Source organism: Pseudophryne corroboree, chromosome 4 (genome assembly GCF_028390025.1).
Source record: "Pseudophryne corroboree isolate aPseCor3 chromosome 4, aPseCor3.hap2, whole genome shotgun sequence".
Lineage (NCBI taxonomy): Eukaryota > Metazoa > Chordata > Amphibia > Anura > Myobatrachidae > Pseudophryne > Pseudophryne corroboree.
The window spans coordinates 524,399,809-524,420,359 of record NC_086447.1 but is presented as its reverse complement, the minus strand read 5'-3'; the positions used below and the strand labels follow the sequence as shown (position 1 = coordinate 524,420,359).

General features: G+C 40.1%; 1 protein-coding gene and 3 pseudogenes across 1 annotated transcript in view; 3 read left to right on the top strand and 1 right to left on the bottom strand.

Annotated features, from left to right (window-relative positions):
* The window catches only part of TRDN (triadin), an 862,718-nt gene that overhangs the window by 777,532 nt on the left and 64,635 nt on the right, over window positions 1–20,551 (top strand). Inside the window, exons 61-62 of the mRNA XM_063919338.1 lie at window positions 15,361–15,402; window positions 15,525–15,569. Of these exons, the coding sequence (XP_063775408.1) occupies window positions 15,361–15,402; window positions 15,525–15,569 (87 nt within the window). The remainder of the gene's footprint in view (window positions 1–15,360; window positions 15,403–15,524; window positions 15,570–20,551) is intronic.
* Window positions 596–714, bottom strand: LOC134912501 (5S ribosomal RNA; annotated as a pseudogene).
* On the top strand, window positions 6,037–6,155 carry LOC134912500 (5S ribosomal RNA; annotated as a pseudogene).
* Window positions 13,005–13,123, top strand: LOC134912810 (5S ribosomal RNA; annotated as a pseudogene).

The window sequence follows — 20,551 nt, the reverse complement described above, 5'->3', positions numbered from 1 at the left end:
ATAAATATGTCTGGTGGTGCACCCAGAGTCAGGGACAAGCTAGAGAAAAGAGAAAATACAGAAGACTCTTGTGTGGGTGCACTCTTGTTGTGAATTGTTAATATGAAAATATTAAAACATAACTTTTATTATCTATAATTTTAAGAAAAAATCCACCCTTCTTTAATCCACTACAGTTGATTCAATAAAATATACTATTGCCCATATAGCCCCCCAATATCCATGAGAGATATAATGCTTGGTTGATGGAGCTATTGGGAAATTTAAGTCTCACTAAAAGGTTAGAATTGTTCTGGTTAGTCTATATTTTTAGACTTCAGGAAGGATGCAGACACTCAGGCTCTACACCCTGATCCTATCCCACCAGCACAAGCTCAGCTTGTATTAATAAGACCTCCAACGGTCATTGATCCAAAATATTATCAGGAGTATAGGTCCTTGTTAATCTTGACAGATGTCAAATTTGTGACATGTCAAGGAGAACGGTACTGAGAGGAGTAAAAACAACAGTGATACAGATCACTTAAATGAGTAATAAGAAATGATTGAAGAACATGTGGTGATCCTGCTGTTGGTTTAGAGTCTAGAGGGTCACGAATTACAACACCGGGTATTCCCTGGGGGTCACCCTCACAGGTACTGACCCAGCCCACCACCGTTTTGCTTCCAAGATCGGACGAGATCGGGCTCTGTCGGTGGGGTATGGTAGTATTCCTTGGACCTTCTATATCAGACTCACCAATGAGAGTGCACCTAAGGAAGATTAGGGAGAGAGATAGTAAAAGTGGACGGATCTGCTGTCCACGTTAGGCACAGGGTGACCTGTGGATCATGGATGAGAGTCCGCTGATGTATTGAAAGGGATGAAAAAAGTAAAGTGAAAAGAACTTAAACTAAAGAGAAAGGGAACGCTTAGCTTGAAGCCAAGTACTGTCAGAACATTTAGATGATTATACAAATTGCTAACAATGTTAGGTTGTGCTCAGTAATAGCTCTACCAGAAAGAAAAAATTTTTGTATATAGTTTTTTGATGAAAGATGAGAGAGGTTGGAGCATAAGCCCCAAGGGGTACAAGTTATCCCATTAATTCACTCATATGCTATAGGAAAACAGAACAAATTACACAATTGATATGAGTACCTTATCGCCTAGTTGGTGAATGGTTTAAAGGAAATACCAGTGTGATATTCCTGCCTAGATTCCTGGATAGTTTCAAGAAAAGAATAATGTAATATTCCTGCTTAGATTCCTGGACAAGCCTATTTCAGTCTGAATGATATTTAAAGCTACAGAACTAGGACATCTTCCATAAATATACACGTTTCAAAATGTCCACAATCTCAGATGTATAAAAGGAGTATTCCTGTTGGCAGTGTAACTGAGCGTGGGGGGAAAAAAACACACAGGCCCCTTGAGAGCTGATTTCTGAGGTACTGAGGCACAAATGTGATAGAAATTCTGTACTGAATGCTGTCCAGACAGATTGATAGGAATCATAAACTGTGGAAAAGTGGTTATACTGATTTTGCTAAAGCAAGTAGCAAACAAGGCGCTACGGGAAAAAAAAAAAAAAACACAAGAAAGAATAAGAAGAACAAAGATTGGTTTTGAAAAGAGAAAGATGATGACAAAGAGCAAAGGTGATAGAGAGAGTGTGTAATAACAATCGCTGCCCAGATCCCTGGGCTGCCCTGATAAGGATGAAGAAAGAGTATGATGTGGCTGTAAGGGAAGGAGGAAAGAAGGAAGCGTGCCTGATTGCTATCTGGGTGTATGAGATTAATTGGGAGAAAAGAATTAAAATATAGTTGGTGAAAACACAGCAAGACAGAAAAATGAAAGAGTGTACCGGTCCCTGCCCAGGTCCCTGGGTCAGTCACTTAGTATCAGGGTGTAGAATTGACTCCTTCTATCCTTGATTGATGTTGGAGTAATTTATGCTGGAATGCTGGGATAGGTCATGCTAGGATGCTGGAAAACGCGTTTCACCCATCCTGCGGGCTTGCTCACTTCCAATGCTGCTGGTGTACTGAAGTAATATGGGTTTAAATACCCATGTGGGTGGTTATTAGCCAATGGCTACGATATGCTTAATTAGTGAGATAATCCACTACCCTCCGCTATGCTCAGCGGAAGTGACGTGATGAGTCCGGTTGCCTAGCAACCTATACACTGTGCTCTAGCAGAAACACATTATACGGGAAGGGAGAGGAGTCATGCTCCACTGTTATTATGCTATGATTTCATATGTCACAGATACAGAGATAACCGCTTGCTGTTAATGATGTCGATCTGTTATGTCCCTGTCGTGCCCGTAGTCTCTGAAGAGTACTTCCGGCATCATGTTGCCTGGATACGGGGAGTCTTTGGGCTACGTTGGGTGACGTCACTTCCCGTCCAGGACCCGGAGGTCGAAGTGAGAGCGTCCCGTTGCTCGGCAACCGAGCGTATGTGGGACGTTCTATCTTAGCAGAGAGTGGGACTGTATGAAAGCTCCCACAAGTTGATCAGTTGTTTATATTATTGTCGACCATCAGGATAATAGATGGAATGTTCATTAACTGAGCCAATTGTTGATCTAAGGGGGTTACAACACATGTTCACACGATACTGTCTGTTCAGATGTTGTCTGTAGCCTGCATCAAATGTGTTTCTTGATAAAATAATAATTTTATCAAGAAACACATACTCCAACTTGACGAGACCCTGGCACCATGCATAAATACCAAGATCCAAATGAGCTGGAGGAGGTCAAGTAACATCAAGGACCTCCTCGTACGGAGTCATTTTCAATCCAAAACAATTAGGTCCAATACCCTGAGAGGCAGTTTTCCATGCGGACACTGTAAAGCCTGTCCCCAGATAGCCAAAATAAATACAGTAACAGATCGCTACGGCCAATCAATATCTATCAAACATTTCTTTAACTGTAGCACACAAAGCCTGATCTACTGCATTGAATGCAGCTGCAATTTGAGGTATGTTGGAATGACGACCCGGAAGTTTAAGGAGCGGATCTTGGAACATGTGGGAACCTGTTGGAATGCTGCCAGCGATCTCACACGAATGAGAAAACTAACATCAGTTGCCAGGCATTTTCACTCCTTTCACATGGATTTCCAGAAAGATCTCAGAGTTTTTGGCCTCGAAAAAGTCCACTTAGGCATCAGAGGAGGGGATCTGACCAAAGAACTATTAAAGAAAGAAACAGAGTGGATATTTAAATTAAATACTTACAAACCAATGGGCCTTAATGAGAGCATAAATTACAGTGCTTTCCTTTGAACTTTGACTTGACCTTGAATAAGCTACACTGATGGTCCTATACTTACAAAATGCTTCCTTTTTTTTTTTTTTATATGTCACCCTATTGTGCTCTCTTTTTCAAGTACAACTTGGTACCAGCAGTTACTAAACTTTATCCCATAACGAATTACTGGTAACTTAACAGTTTACTGGTTATTTCCCCGTATTTCTCCCTTCCTTTCCCAAGCCTTGTTTTTACTCACTTCACTATTAATTTTTACAGCACACTGGTCACGGATTTGAATAAAAACTTTTTTGGCACCAAAGGCTATATCGCTCATCTCCCCATCCCCTTTCCCTTCAACACTAATCCTCCCCTTCCCTCATCCCCTCTTCCCCACCACCAACCCTCCTCCTCCCCCCCCCCCTCCCCCCAGGTTTATACTCCATGCCCACACCCCAGAATTTATGGGTGTGGTATTTAATACACCATTCATTAAATATCACTGTGACACAAGTCTACACCAATACCACACCTTTTTCACTCATTCACCAATGTTCAGCACACTTTTACGCCTACTCGCATGTTCCCAGTGGGCGGGGACTTTTTACTGGCATAATGAGCCTTAATCCAAAGATAGACACCTCCAATCACTCCTACATACACTGCTTTCTCGCCCAGCACTTATAGGATCCTTCACTAATATTTTTGCTCAGCAGCCTGGGACTTACACAACCCCTAATTTCCCATGGTTCCCTTCCTTTATCTATAGTACCATTATCCTTAACCTAACTATAGGCAGGTCCATCTCAACATCTGGGATCATATTAATAATTATTATTTTATCAAGAAACACATTTGATGCAGGCTACAGACAACATCTGACCAGACAGTATCGTGTGAACATGTTTTGTAACCCCCTTAGATCAACAATTGGCTCAGTTAATGAACATTCCATCTATTATCCTGATGGTCGACAATAATATAAACAACTGATCAACTTGTGGGAGCTTTCATACAGTCCCACTCGCTGCTAAGATAGAACGTCCCACATACGCTCGGTTGCCGAGCAACGGGACGCTCTCACTTCGACCTCCGGGTCCTGGACGGGAAGTGACGTCACCCAACGTAGCCCAAAGACTCCCCGTATCCAGGCAACATGATGCCGGAAGTACTCTTCAGAGACTACGGGCACGACAGGGACATAACAGATCGACATCATTAACAGCAAGCGGTTATCTCTGTATCTGTGACATATGAAATCATAGCATAATAACAGTGGAGCATGACTCCTCTCCCTTCCCGTATAATGTGTTTCTGCTAGAGCACAGTGTATAGGTTGCTAGGCAACCGGACTCATCACGTCACTTCCGCTGAGCATAGCGGAGGGTAGTGGATTATCTCACTAATTAAGCATATCGTAGCCATTGGCTAATAACCACCCACATGGGTATTTAAACCCATATTACTTCAGTACACCAGCAGCATTGGAAGTGAGCAAGCCCGCAGGACGGGTGAAACGCGTTTTCCAGCATCCTAGCATGACCTATCCCAGCATTCCAGCATAAATTACTCCAACATCAATCAAGGATAGAAGGAGTCAATTCTACACCCTGATACTAAGTGACTGACCCAGGGACCTGGGCAGGGACCGGTACACTCTTTCATTTTTCTGTCTTGCTGTGTTTTCCCCAACTATATTTTAATTATTTTCTCCCAATTAATCTCATACACCCAGATAGCAATCAGGCACGCTTCCTTCTTTCCTCCTTCCCTTACAGCCACATCATACTCTTTCTTCATCCTTATCAGGGCAGCCCAGGGATCTGGGCAGCGATTGTTATTACACACCCTCTCTATCACCTTTGCTCTTTGTCATCATCTTTCTCTTTTCAAAACCAATCTTTGTTCTTCTTATTCTTTCTTGTGTTTTTTTTTTTTTCCCGTAGCGCCTTGTTTGCTACTTGCTTTAGCAAAATCAGTATAACCACTTTTCCACAGTTTATGATTCCTATCAATCTGTCTGGACAGCATTCAGTACAGAATTTCTATCACATTTGTGCCTCAGTACCTCAGAAATCAGCTCTCAAGGGGCCTGTGTGTTTTTTTCCCCCCACGCTCAGTTACACTGCCAACAGGAATACTCCTTTTATACATCTGAGATTGTGGACATTTTGAAACGTGTATATTTATGGAAGATGTCCTAGTTCTGTAGCTTTAAATATCATTCAGACTGAAATAGGCTTGTCCAGGAATCTAAGCAGGAATATTACATTATTATTTTCTTGAAACTATCCAGGAATCTAGGCAGGAATATCACACTGGTATTTCCTTTAAACCATTCACCAACTAGGCGATAAGGTACTCATATCAATTGTGTAATTTGTTCTGTTTTCCTATAGCATATGTGTGAATTAATGGGATAACTTGTACCCCTTGGGGCTTATGCTCCAACCTCTCTCATCTTTCATCAAAAAACTATATACAAAAATTTTTTCTTTCTGGTAGAGCTATTACTGAGCACAACCTAACATTGTTAGCAATTTGTATAATCATCTAAATGTTCTGACAGTACTTGGCTTCAAGCTAAGCGTTCCCTTTCTCTTTAGTTTAAGTTCTTTTCACTTTACTTTTTTCATCCCTTTCAATACATCCGCGGACTCTCATCCATGATCCACAGGTCACCCTGTGCCTAACGTGGACAGCAGATCCGTCCACTTTTACTATCTCTCTCCCTAATCTTCCTTAGGTGCACTCTCATTGGTGAGTCTGATATAGAAGGTCCAAGGAATACTACCATACCCCACCGACAGAGCCCGATCTCGTCCGATCTTGGAAGCAAAACGGTGGTGGGCTGGGTCAGTACCTGTGAGGGTGACCCCCAGGGAATACCCGGTGTTGTAATTCGTGACCCTCTAGACTCTAAACCAACAGCAGGATCACCACATGTTCTTCAATCATTTCTTATTACTCATTTAAGTGATCTGTATCACTGTTGTTTTTACTCCTCTCAGTACCGTTCTCCTTGACATGTCACAAATTTGACATCTGTCAAGATTAACAAGGACCTATACTCCTGATAATATTTTGGATCTATGACCGTTGGAGGTCTTATTAATACAAGCTGAGCTTGTGCTGGTGGGATAGGATCAGGGTGTAGAGCCTGAGTGTCTGCATCCTTCCTGAAGTCTAAAAATATAGACTAACCAGAACAATTCTAACCTTTTAGTGATACTTAAATTTCCCAATAGCTCCATCAACCAAGCATTATATCTCTCATGGATATTGGGGGGCTATATGGGCAATAGTATATTTTATTGAATCAACTGTAGTGGATTAAAGAAGGGTGGATTTTTTCTTAAAATTATAGATAATAAAAGTTATGTTTTAATATTTTCATATTAACAATTCACAACAAGAGTGCACCCACACAAGAGTCTTCTGTATTTTCTCTTTTCTCTAGCTTGTCCCTGACTCTGGGTGCACCACCAGACATATTTATCAGAAACGAATTATTCGTACATATTATATGCTATTCTGGTACTCTACTATTATTATTATTATTATCATTATCTTTTCTGAAACCTTAAAAACTGGTGCGGAATCATGCCTACTCTGTGAGATACGCTGTTTTTCTGACCTTTGGGTCAGCTTCCGATTCCAGCACGGTCAGGTTATCAACCCTTAGCTCTATATCACCAATCAGAGAACCTTTTTTTCTCTAGGTTACCACATTTATACTGCAAAATCCATCCTAATATCCACTAGATACTACGCCCCTAGACATGACCACTTTTTCACTCAAGTCTGAACTATCAAGACATAGGAACACCGAAAGCTTTGAGGATCTTTTCTCCGATACAGATGATCCTGACCAGACCCCAATAGATTGGAAAGGCCCTTTGTCCAAACTTCACAAGACACTACAGAGGAGGATCCGCTTGACCTGGGATACCATTACATTGCAGAACTATATTAAACATAAAATAGTACCCAGGGGTTTGAGACCAAAAATCTTCCCGTCTTTTCCTCTAGCAACGGCCAGCCTCAAAACTGAATGGGAGGCGGCCCTTCTGAAATGCTCTAGTGATCTACTCCATATACTGGTCAAACATGATACATTGATCCTAGATCAGGTTGAGAAAGAGATAGAAGAACTGGGAAAAACACTTGAAAAATGGGAGAAAGATCTCCCATTCCAGACTACCTTTGAAAAATTCAAAAAGGACCTGGAAACATATGAAAGTGGAATTAGAGAAAGAAAAAGGAACAAACTCCAGAGGGACAAACAAGATTTTACCCAGGGCAATATTTTCAGATGGAATCTGAGACCCACTAGGTACAGAGACAGAAGACAACTAGAAGATTCCACCTTCTCAGAATTCGAATCTTCTATGAGTGACGACTCAACGAATGAATCTACAAGAGATACGCACTCAACCTACGATACAGATGATCAAGAAGTTTCACCTTATTTTTTAGGCCGAGGCCAGAAACAAAGGGGCAGAAATCGAAATATAGGCCGACAAGGAGGGGGAGAAAGAAGAGACAGGGGAAGAAACAGCAACTGGGATACACCCAGAACCTCGAGATATCCGGAACGGCAGAGGAAAGTACGCTGAATCCATCTACCACTGATCACCTACAAATCATTAACCTATCAAACAGAACAATTACACCGGAACAAAAGAAAGTGCTGGATAAGGGTCTATCCTTTTCTCCCACCAAACCATTTGATCGATTTATGTGGGAAAAGGACTTGCGACTCTTTGGGAGAAAATTACTCCTAAAGAAATTCTTTAGCAATCGAAACTCTAGATCTGAAGAGGCTGAGGGAGACTCCACCCTGAACACAGAGGATTTGGAAATGGTGGCAATCTTAGAAAATCTACAATCAGACCAATCTCTTACAGCCGACCCCGGAGAACGCCCAATGTGTAGGGCCAAATCAACGTTCTTTCCTCCGGACAACAATAGCCCAGAAATCCGGGTTTTTCTAGACATGGTTTCCAAAGAATTTGACTTGATCCAACATCGAAGAGACCAGAAATACTACTATTTCCCCCAGAATCTGTCGTATGATGAGAGGGAGGCACTGAGAGAAGTAAGAGAATGGAAGGATGTGATAATTAAACCATCGGACAAAGGGGGAAATATAGTGCTCTGGCCTACAGATATGTATGTAACAGAAGCACTCAGACAACTGAAACAAACAACATGCTATAAAAGGTTACTAAATAACCCTACAATCCGATTTCAGAATGAGTACACTAATCTCATTGGAGAGGCACTATCGTCAGGAACTATCACCAAACAAGAACATGCCTACCTATCAGTGAAAAACCCCAGAACACCAACCTTCTATCTCCTTCCCAAGACTCATAAGGATCTGAAGAAACCCCCCGGAAGACCAATCATGTCAGGTAACGGAGGCCTCCTTGAACAACCGAGCCGTTTCTTGGATTTACATCTCCGAGAATATGTTCTCCAGTTACCCTCATACTTACGAGATACTTCAGATCTACTCCGTAAGATACATGATATCACATTTGAGGACAGCTTTTTACTAGTGACCTTGGACGTAGAGGCACTTTACACCAGTATTGAACATAAAAATGGTTTGAATGCGACCAAGTTTTTCTTGGACAATAACAAACAGGGGGATTTCAGTGACTTCCTGTACAGCTTACTTGCCTTCGTCCTGGAGAAAAACTACTTCACATTTCAGGAACAATTCTATCTCCAGGTCAGAGGGACAGCTATGGGGGCAGTATGTGCGCCCACATACGCAAACTTGTTTCTAGGCTGGTGGGAGCAGAAATATGTCTTTACTGATACCAATGATCTATATACGGAACATGTCATGTTGTGGCTTAGATATATAGACGACATTTTTGTCATTTGGGATGGGGAGCTGAATCTGCTAATGGATTTTATTAATCTCCTCAATAACAACGACCTCAATATAAGGCTCACACACACCATCAATCAAGAAAAGGTAGCCTTCCTTGACATCAATATCTATAAATCTACCACAGGCAGTCTGTCTACGGAACTGTATCGGAAAGAGACATCCACCAACAGTCTGCTGTTCCAGACCAGCACACATTTCCCGCCAACGGTGGAAAACATACCTAAAGGGGAGTTTCTCAGACTCCGAAGAAACTGTTCTGAAGTTGAAGTTTTCAAACACAAGAGCCAGGAACTAACTCGCCGACTGCACGAGAGAGGATATAGTAAAAGATCTCTGAAACGTGCATACAAGGAGGTAACCAAGATACCAAGGGACACTCTTATCTTCCCAACCAAGACCCCAAAGAAACCAGATGATAAGATCAGATTTATTGGAACTTTCTGCCCGGAATGGAGACAGATCAAACAAGCAATTGAGAAACATCTCCCCATACTCCAACTTGACGAGACCCTGGCACCATGCATAAATACCAAGATCCAAATGAGCTGGAGGAGGTCAAGTAACATCAAGGACCTCCTCGTACGGAGTCATTTTCAATCCAAAACAATTAGGTCCAATACCCTGAGAGGCAGTTTTCCATGCGGACACTGTAAAGTCTGTCCCCAGATAGCCAAAATAAATACAGTAACAGATCGCTACGGCCAATCAATATCTATCAAACATTTCTTTAACTGTAGCACACAAAGCCTGATCTACTGCATTGAATGCAGCTGCAATTTGAGGTATGTTGGAATGACGACCCGGAAGTTTAAGGAGCGGATCTTGGAACATGTGGGAACCTGTCGGAATGCTTCCAGCGATCTCACACGAATGAGAAAACTAACATCAGTTGCCAGGCATTTTCACTCCTTTCACACGGATTTCCAGAAAGATCTCAGAGTTTTTGGCCTCGAAAAAGTCCACTTAGGCATCAGAGGAGGGGATCTGACCAAAGAACTATTAAAGAAAGAAACAGAGTGGATATTTAAATTAAATACTTACAAACCAATGGGCCTTAATGAGAGCATAAATTACAGTGCTTTCCTTTGAACTTTGACTTGACCTTGAAAAAGCTACACTGATGGTCCTATACTTACAAAATGCTTCTTTTTTTTTTTTTTTATATGTCACCCTATTGTGCTCTCTTTTTCAAGTACAACTTGGTACCAGCAGTTACTAAACTTTATCCCATAACGAATTACTGGTAACTTAACAGTTTACTGGTTATTTCCCCCGTATTTCTCCCTCCCTTTCCCAAGCCTTGTTTTTACTCACTTCACTATTAATTTTTACAGCACACTGGTCACGGATTTGAATAAAAACTTTTTTGGCACCAAAGGCTATATCGCTCATCTCCCCATCCCCTTTCCCTTCAACACTAATCCTCCCCTTCCCTCATCCCCTCTTCCCCACCACCAACCCTCCTCCTCCCCCCCCCCTCCCCCCAGGTTTATACTCCATGCCCACACCCCAGAATTTATGGGTGTGGTATTTAATACACCATTCATTAAATATCACTGTGACACAAGTCTACACCAATACCACACCTTTTTCACTCATTCACCAATGTTCAGCACACTTTTACGCCTACTCGCATGTTCCCAGTGGGCGGGGACTTTTTACTGGCATAATGAGCCTTAATCCAAAGATAGACACCTCCAATCACTCCTACATACACTGCTTTCTCGCCCAGCACTTATAGGATCCTTCACTAATATTTTTGCTCAGCAGCCTGGGACTTACACAACCCCTAATTTCCCATGGTTCCCTTCCTTTATCTATAGTACCATTATCCTTAACCTAACTATAGGCAGGTCCATCTCAACATCTGGGATCATATTAATAATTATTATTTTATCAAGAAACACATTTGATGCAGGCTACAGACAACATCTGACCAGACAGTATCGTGTGAACATGTTTTGTAACCCCCTTAGATCAACAATTGGCTCAGTTAATGAACATTCCATCTATTATCCTGATGGTCGACAATAATATAAACAACTGATCAACTTGTGGGAGCTTTCATACAGTCCCACTCGCTGCTAAGATAGAACGTCCCACATACGCTCGGTTGCCGAGCAACGGGACGCTCTCACTTCGACCTCCGGGTCCTGGACGGGAAGTGACGTCACCCAACGTAGCCCAAAGACTCCCCGTATCCAGGCAACATGATGCCGGAAGTACTCTTCAGAGACTACGGGCACGACAGGGACATAACAGATCGACATCATTAACAGCAAGCGGTTATCTCTGTATCTGTGACATATGAAATCATAGCATAATAACAGTGGAGCATGACTCCTCTCCCTTCCCGTATAATGTGTTTCTGCTAGAGCACAGTGTATAGGTTGCTAGGCAACCGGACTCATCACGTCACTTCCGCTGAGCATAGCGGAGGGTAGTGGATTATCTCACTAATTAAGCATATCGTAGCCATTGGCTAATAACCACCCACAAGGGTATTTAAACCCATATTACTTCAGTACACCAGCAGCATTGGAAGTGAGCAAGCCCGCAGGACGGGTGAAACGCGTTTTCCAGCATCCTAGCATGACCTATCCCAGCATTCCAGCATAAATTACTCCAACATCAATCAAGGATAGAAGGAGTCAATTCTACACCCTGATACTAAGTGACTGACCCAGGGACCTGGGCAGGGACCGGTACACTCTTTCATTTTTCTGTCTTGCTGTGTTTTCACCAACTATATTTTAATTCTTTTCTCCCAATTAATCTCATACACCCAGATAGCAATCAGGCACGCTTCCTTCTTTCCTCCTTCCCTTACAGCCACATCATACTCTTTCTTCATCCTTATCAGGGCAGCCCAGGGATCTGGGCAGCGATTGTTATTACACACTCTCTCTATCACCTTTGCTCTTTGTCATCATCTTTCTCTTTTCAAAACCAATCTTTGTTCTTCTTATTCTTTCTTGTGTTTTTTTTTTTTTTTTCCCGTAGCGCCTTGTTTGCTACTTGCTTTAGCAAAATCAGTATAACCACTTTTCCACAGTTTATGATTCCTATCAATCTGTCTGGACAGCATTCAGTACAGAATTTCTATCACATTTGTGCCTCAGTACCTCAGAAATCAGCTCTCAAGGGGCCTGTGTGTTTTTTTCCCCCCACGCTCAGTTACACTGCCAACAGGAATACTCCTTTTATACATCTGAGATTGTGGACATTTTGAAACGTGTATATTTATGGAAGATGTCCTAGTTCTGTAGCTTTAAATATCATTCAGACTGAAATAGGCTTGTCCAGGAATCTAAGCAGGAATATTACATTATTCTTTTCTTGAAACTATCCAGGAATCTAGGCAGGAATATCACACTGGTATTTCCTTTAAACCATTCACCAACTAGGCGATAAGGTACTCATATCAATTGTGTAATTTGTTCTGTTTTCCTATAGCATATGTGTGAATTAATGGGATAACTTGTACCCCTTGGGGCTTATGCTCCAACCTCTCTCATCTTTCATCAAAAAACTATATACAAATTTTTTTTCTTTCTGGTAGAGCTATTACTGAGCACAACCTAACATTGTTAGCAATTTGTATAATCATCTAAATGTTCTGACAGTACTTGGCTTCAAGCTAAGCGTTCCCTTTCTCTTTAGTTTAAGTTCTTTTCACTTTACTTTTTTCATCCCTTTCAATACATCTGCGGACTCTCATCCATGATCCACAGGTCACCCTGTGCCTAACGTGGACAGCAGATCCGTCCACTTTTACTATCTCTCTCCCTAATCTTCCTTAGGTGCACTCTCATTGGTGAGTCTGATATAGAAGGTCCAAGGAATACTACCATACCCCACCGACAGAGCCCGATCTCGTCCGATCTTGGAAGCAAAACGGTGGTGGGCTGGGTCAGTACCTGTGAGGGTGACCCCCAGGGAATACCCCGTGTTGTAATTCGTGACCCTCTAGACTCTAAACCAACAGCAGGATCACCACATGTTCTTCAATCATTTCTTATTACTCATTTAAGTGATCTGTATCACTGTTGTTTTTACTCCTCTCAGTACCGTTCTCCTTGACATGTCACAAATTTGACATCTGTCAAGATTAACAAGGACCTATACTCCTGATAATATTTTGGATCTATGACCGTTGGAGGTCTTATTAATACAAGCTGAGCTTGTGCTGGTGGGATAGGATCAGGGTGTAGAGCCTGAGTGTCTGCATCCTTCCTGAAGTCTAAAAATATAGACTAACCAGAACAATTCTAACCTTTTAGTGAGACTTAAATTTCCCAATAGCTCCATCAACCAAGCATTATATCTCTCATGGATATTGGGGGGCTATATGGGCAATAGTATATTTTATTGAATCAACTGTAGTGGATTAAAGAAGGGTGGATTTTTTCTTAAAATTATAGATAATAAAAGTTATGTTTTAATATTTTCATATTAACAATTCACAACAAGAGTGCACCCACACAAGAGTCTTCTGTATTTTCTCTTTTCTTTAGATGTAATGTGGACAGTGTTTGTGGTACACTGCTTCACAGTCAATGTAGGGAAAGGGAAGAATTTGGGAAAAATGTCTCTTGCAGTCAGGAGGATTGAAGAGAGAATGATTTAGAGCTGTACAGTAGGATATATTATGACAACAGTAGGTGGATGAAGAAAGTTAGTAGGGGAAATGGAGTTGGGGATAGAAAGGGGGGCTTATGGAATAGCTTGCAAGCTGCACACTCTTTAGAAATTATGGCAAGTCTGCCTGTATTTTTAAAGAGGCAATCATTGAAATGGCAAAACCTGGTTGATTTTGTCTTTTAAATAATTGTCACTTTAAAAATACTGGCAGACTCACCGGAGTTTCTGCAGCACAAGCAGCTTGCAGGCTATTACTTAGGTCCCCTATTATAAAAAATGGGCCACATAAGGGAAGGCAGAGGCAATTGAAAAAAGCAGAGTGAGTTCGTGAGGAAGGGGGTGTAGCAGGAGGTGAGAAGTGAAGGTGTAAAGGAAGCAAGGTGTCAGTAGGTGCAATGTGAAGGAGTAAATGTATAGGGGAAGACATCCGAAGCAACTGAACAGAGGACAAACAAGAAATACAAAGATTTAGAGCAGTAAAATCTGGAGTAATGAACATTAAATAAGAAAGTTAAAAATAAAGTAGTGAGTTGTAGAGTGGCCTGCAGAGATAAAAAAAATCAAGATGATAGGACAGAGTAGATGCTGCTCTAGGCATTTGGGAGTATAAACATGGGATAACATGAGAGAGTGCTAAGTATTGTAGGTGATAAATGACAGAAGTAAAGCTTAGCATGGAGGAACTGATTTTGGGTGAGAGATTTGTTGGTGAGAAATTAATGATGTAAGTCTCTTGGTGTGGCAGGCAGTGGCTCCAAAGCAGCGTAGTCTATGGATACAGGCAAGTGAGAAGGAACGCAATTAAGAAGAAATAAGATACTAATCAGAGGAGCAGTATGGAAAGTGTGGTGAAAATGGGTAGTAGAAAAGTGGAAAGTTAATTACGCAGGTACTTGGTTGTGTGAGACATGTGAATAACTCTTGCTTTGACAGAATTACTACTGAGATAGAGGGGATAATTAGTTGATCTAAGTACTGCAAGTTAGTGGAGTTGCATGCTATAAGACCTGGTTTTGTCCTAGAAAATTGTGGGTACAAACATAAAAAATGGATGGCAGCTTATTTCCCAATATAGTTTTTGATCATAGAATTGCACTATTTTATTCAAAAATTCAATGAGTCAATACAATTGACTGTTTCATGAGTTGTGACATCAATTCAATAATAATTTTCAATTTTAGAGACCATAAAAAAATTACAAAAAACTATAAAACCAAAGAAAGGTCCAGTATAAACAGATTTGTGAATTGAAATTGATGACTTGGAGAAGATTCTTAGTGTGTGAGTGTGGAAGAAATTGAATATTGAGCAAACACTTCATAATACTCCATGAAACACCCTTTTAAGCAAACCACAAGTGAGGGATCAGGGGGATAACAAGAGGTTACCAATACTATGAGATAATGGGTAAGCGGGAGAATAAGTGTGGAAATTGGTAATGAAACTTGGGGAAGAGTGAAGAGAGGGATATGATGCCTATTATTTTTTAAATTGTTGTTTTACTGTATATCATTAACAGATGTAGTTTACACTGACTTATAACTTTCTTTTTAGAGACACCAGTGAAAAAACAAGAACCAGCAAAACCTAAAATAGGTAACCAGATACATTGTCTCACCTATTCTAAAATGAAATAAAATAATAATAATCTTGAAATATAGCAATCTACTAAAACATACTGTAGACTGCCTCTCACTTATTAGCAATTTCCTTTGCAGAGGCACTAGTGAGAAAACACGAGGAACCAGCAAAAGAAAAGAAAGGTAATCATTCAAATTTTTTTAACTGACATATTTCAGTCCAAGTGTACATACATATATAGCAGCAGATCCATTGCAAACCCCTTTGTCATTCTTGTTCTCTTTCTTTCTCCATTCCATCTGTATTTATAAGCTATATAGAACAGTTGGTGCTGATAATTAAAGGCAATGATACATTGCATTTACCATGACACTTACAAGAGAAATAAACTGTTAGTAAAAGCATATATGCAAGATGTAGATTACCACTTGCTTATTAGCATTGTCCAATGCAGAGGCACACGTGAAAATGCATGAAGAGCCAGTACAAGTAAAAAAAGGTAACTATATAAATTAACTTACTTGTTATGTTTCCAAATTGCATTTCCTAGAACTTACATATAACCAAATCCATTATCTATCATCTTTGGCACTACTTGGTTCTCTCTCTAATATAACTGAGATCGGAAAGAGCAGCTTTAGGTCATAGCACTCAAATATTACCAGGACCATTGCAGATGAAATTCACAGGTTCTTGGAACTCCCTCTATTGCAACAGAGATCTGAAACATTTAACTTAGAGCCACCTTGTCAAACTGAGCAAATCAACATCAATCAGAAGGATTCTAAGTTACACTGTATATTATATGAGTGCCTGGTCTTTGTCAAAAAGAAAGAACATGATTTTATCTAAACTAGTACACAATTCTTATATAATGAGGACCTTTTTATTTCTAGATGTATGAAAATACTGGCTTAGATGGTGAACAGTAAGAGCGCCATTTTCTTACTTAATAGGCTGTATAGAACAGTTAGTTGTGATAACTCAATAAGAAATACAATGGTTTCTGTAGTGCTAACATAAGATAAATGTGCAAAATAACCTTAGAAGAATGCAAATGTCCCAACCTTGTTAATCCAATGGTTGTTTTCAATAGTACAAAAATTGCCCAGGATGCATTCTCCTATCGTGGACACGTTGCTAATATGTACAGTATCCTCAGAGAAATATACACTTCATAGTTTTAATTACTTAAAACATTTGTGTCCTCTCAATGCACATTATTTTGAGTCCCAGAGTCCTTTTGATGACTATCAAGGCAAGTGGGAGGTCAAGGTCAACAAATTTTTCACCACAATTGGTCATAAATAATATGAATTTACTGCTAAAATAACATATAACTCTAATTTGTAATGCACCTACAGTATTTGAGTACCTCTGTGGCCTTCTATATGATCCCTAAAAAACAGTATATGGGAGCACCAACTTAGTAAAGAGAAAGGACTGCTTACACATAGTATATTGAGACCAATTTTTGATATCCACCAAAAGAATACCCTGGGTCTCAAATACCTGTGCATAGAGAAGTTTCAAAAAGATCCTAGGGGTGGAGATAAACCAAATAAACTCACACAAAAATAACAAAGGATGAGAGTCCGCTGTTAGTGCTCTGGTTTTAAAATCTAGTAGTCACTATTTCAGATTACTTAAATGCAGGTAAGCAATGTAACAAAGCAATGAGGAAGGCTAGTGAGATGTTTGGTTGCATTGGGAGAGGAATCAGCAGCAGAAAAAAAGACGTTATAATCCCACTGTATAGGTCATTGGTATGGCCTCATCTAGAATACTGTGTTCAATTCTGGAGGCTATATCTTCAGAAGGATATTAAGACATTAATTAATACATTAATACATTAAAGACTGTACAAATAAGGGTAACTTTAATGGTGCATGGCCTACATCACAAAACATACACAAAAAGACTAAAAAATCCCAATATGTGAAATATTACATGATAGTAATGTTCAAATATATCAAGGGTTTTAACAAAGTCCAGGAAATTAAGAGAAGTATTACAACACAAGGACATGCACTTAAACTTGAGGGAGGTAGGTTCAGGGGAAATATGAGGAAAAAAATCCTTCACAGAAAGGGTAGCGGACAAGTGGAATAGCCTCCCATTAGAGGTGGTAGAGGCTAAGACAGGGCAATTTAAACTAGTGATGAGCGGATTCGGTTTTACTCGGTTTTACTCGGTTTTACTCGGTTCTCAAAACGGCATCTTATTGGCTCACGGATGTCACGTGTTTTGGATAGCCAATAAGATGCCGTTTTGAGAACCGAGTAAAACCGAGTAAAACCGAGTAAAACCGAACCTCGCTCATCACTAATTTAAACATGCATGAAATAGACATAATGATATCCTTACAAAGAAATAATGATCAAATAAGGTTTGATGTAAAAAAAAAAGGGTCAGACTAGATGGGCCAAATGGTTCTTATCTGACATCAAATTCTATGTTTCTATGTTACTAAAATATTTGTTGTGGGAGCTGCCGTATGCAGGGTTGTCAAATCCTAAGGGTTGAAGTTTATGTGGTTAAAATTAGGTATAGTGCTAATGATGTAAAATGTAAGTATGAAGACAAAACATGCAGATTAGAAAACAAGTCATTCATATTTATTAGTGATGTTCACATGATGGAAGTAGACAAATCTGTCCAGATACTACTAGATATATCTGGTCTTTTACTATGTCCATCTTATACAATAACACAATGCATTGACACATATGTTCAAAATTCTTTCTTAAAAATTGTATAATTCTCTAAATAAACCTGACAGTCTCACTTTTAATTTCTGTTGACCAGGCTTTATACTCAGCATTCCCATCCTTGCATGTAATCGTTAATTGGTTCACAATAAATGCCATATACTGGCATGCAATTATGATGTGTATATCCTATATTTAAAAATACAGAATGACAACCATCAACTTCTAATACCCATTCAAACCTATGTGGTCATATTATATCCTATCACTTTAATAAATTCCTATATTACATATATTATGTCTCCCCCCTAAACATATAAGACTATTGCCACACATCTTATAATAACTTCATCCTCAAATTTATGCAACCAAAGCTTCACCTTACAGTATCACCATTTACCTTCCTGCATTCATATATTTTAAAGCACCATATACATTCCCTAACCATGACTTTTATTCACCAATAATGTCATCATAAATATTATTATGTTTATGTTTTAGACCCCATGCACTGAAAACTACAGTAGGCTTAGCAATTCAATGGTTCTCATTGGGATTAACCATGCTGGCATGTTTTGTATTCTTACTGTCACCACTATCCCATTCCTCATAAATTATAGCAGTCATGGCTTATTGGTATGTCCCATGCTCCCTTGATACTTTGCTACCAAAGTGTTGCATCAATCTCCTATCTCTGCATCATGCTTTTTGCCTCATAGATATGAATAATGCATCCTTTTTAAATGTTCTCAGTCCTTAATACTTGTGTTTCCCTTTGCAGTCTACAGAAATTTTTGGAAGCTCAGTTTTATCTCACTGGCAGTGGTTTTAGGATACTTCTTTTTACCAGCCACTTACCTTTCTCTACAAAATGTTGATAATTCTTGCAATGAGGCATAATATTACACCATTACACCAACTATAATTGAGCTAAATTGTAGGTTTAAATAATGTATATCAAATTAAGATTTCAAGTCCCTTACAAATAATTACTTTTATAGATACAAAAGTGAAACAATAAGTACATGTTGAAGCTTGGTGAAGGAAGTTAGCTCAGGGGAGCATTTACAGAACAATTTGAAATAGTCCTGTGTTGAGCGAATGTGATGAGATGGCAGAGGTTTACATTCAATAACATAATTACTCTTTCTGATCTAAGATTTAAGAGGTTATTAGGATAATAAATACTAGAGATGAGCGGGTTTGGTTCTTAGAGAACCGAACCCTACCGAACTTTGCCTTCCGAGTTCGGATCCGAGCCCGGCTCGGGTTTTCCCGCCTGACTCAGAAACCCGAACGCAGCAAAACTTCATCATCCCGCTGTCGGATTCTCGCGGGATTTGGATTCCATATAAGGAGCCGCGTGTCGCGCCCATTTTCACTCCAGTCTCGGAGAGTGTATAGAGAGGATGTGTCCTCAGTGTGTTCAGTGTCCGTGTGGGGGCGGGAAAGTGGGGTGGCAAGTGTTGTGCTGCTCAGTCCAGTGTAGTCACTCAGTGTATTGTGCTGCATCAGTCCAGCCAGTCACAGTGTTGATGTTCTCTGCTGCCATATATCCAGTGTAGCTGTATAAGTGGGGCTGTGTTGTGAAGACCAGTCCAGTGTAGCAGTCAGTGTATTGTGTTGCATCAGCCCAGTCATTCACAGTGTTGGTGTTCTCTGCTGCCATATATCCAGTGTAGCTGTATAAAGTGATGCTGTGTTGTGCAGACCAGTGGTAGTGTCCTGTGTCATCAGTAATTCCAGTGACGATATACACTGCTGCTATATGTCCACTGCTGCAGTATAATAATAATTATAACAACATTGTGTTTTTCTGCATCAGACCAGTGGTAGTGTCCTGTGTCATCAGTAATTCCAGTGACGATATACGCTGCTGCTATATGTCCACTGCTGCAGTATAATAATTATAACAACAATATGTTGTGCTGCATCAGACCAGTGGTAGTGTCCTGTGTCATCAGTAATTCCAGTGGTGATATATGCTGCTGCTATATGTCCACTGCTGCAGTATAATAATTATAACAACAACCTGTTGTGTTGCATCAGACCAGTGGTAGTGTCCTGTCTCATGAGTAATTCCAGTGACGATATACACTGCTGCTATATGTCCACTGCTGCAGTATAATAATTATAACAACAACCTGTTGTGCTGCATCAGACCAGTGGTAGTGTCCTGTCTCATCAGTCATTCCAGTCATTTTCTGTGCAACTTATTGTCTCATATAACTCCCAAAAAATAATGGAGAATAAAAATTTTGAGCATAAAATAGGGAAAGATCAAGAAGAACCACTTCCTACTAGTGCTGAAGCTGTTGCCACTAGCCATGATATAGACGATGAAATGTCATCAATGTTGTCTGCCAAGCCTGATGCCCAATGTGATAGTAGAGGGCGTGTAAAATCCAAAAAGCCAAAGTTCAGTAAAAATAACCAATTTTTTTTTAAATCGA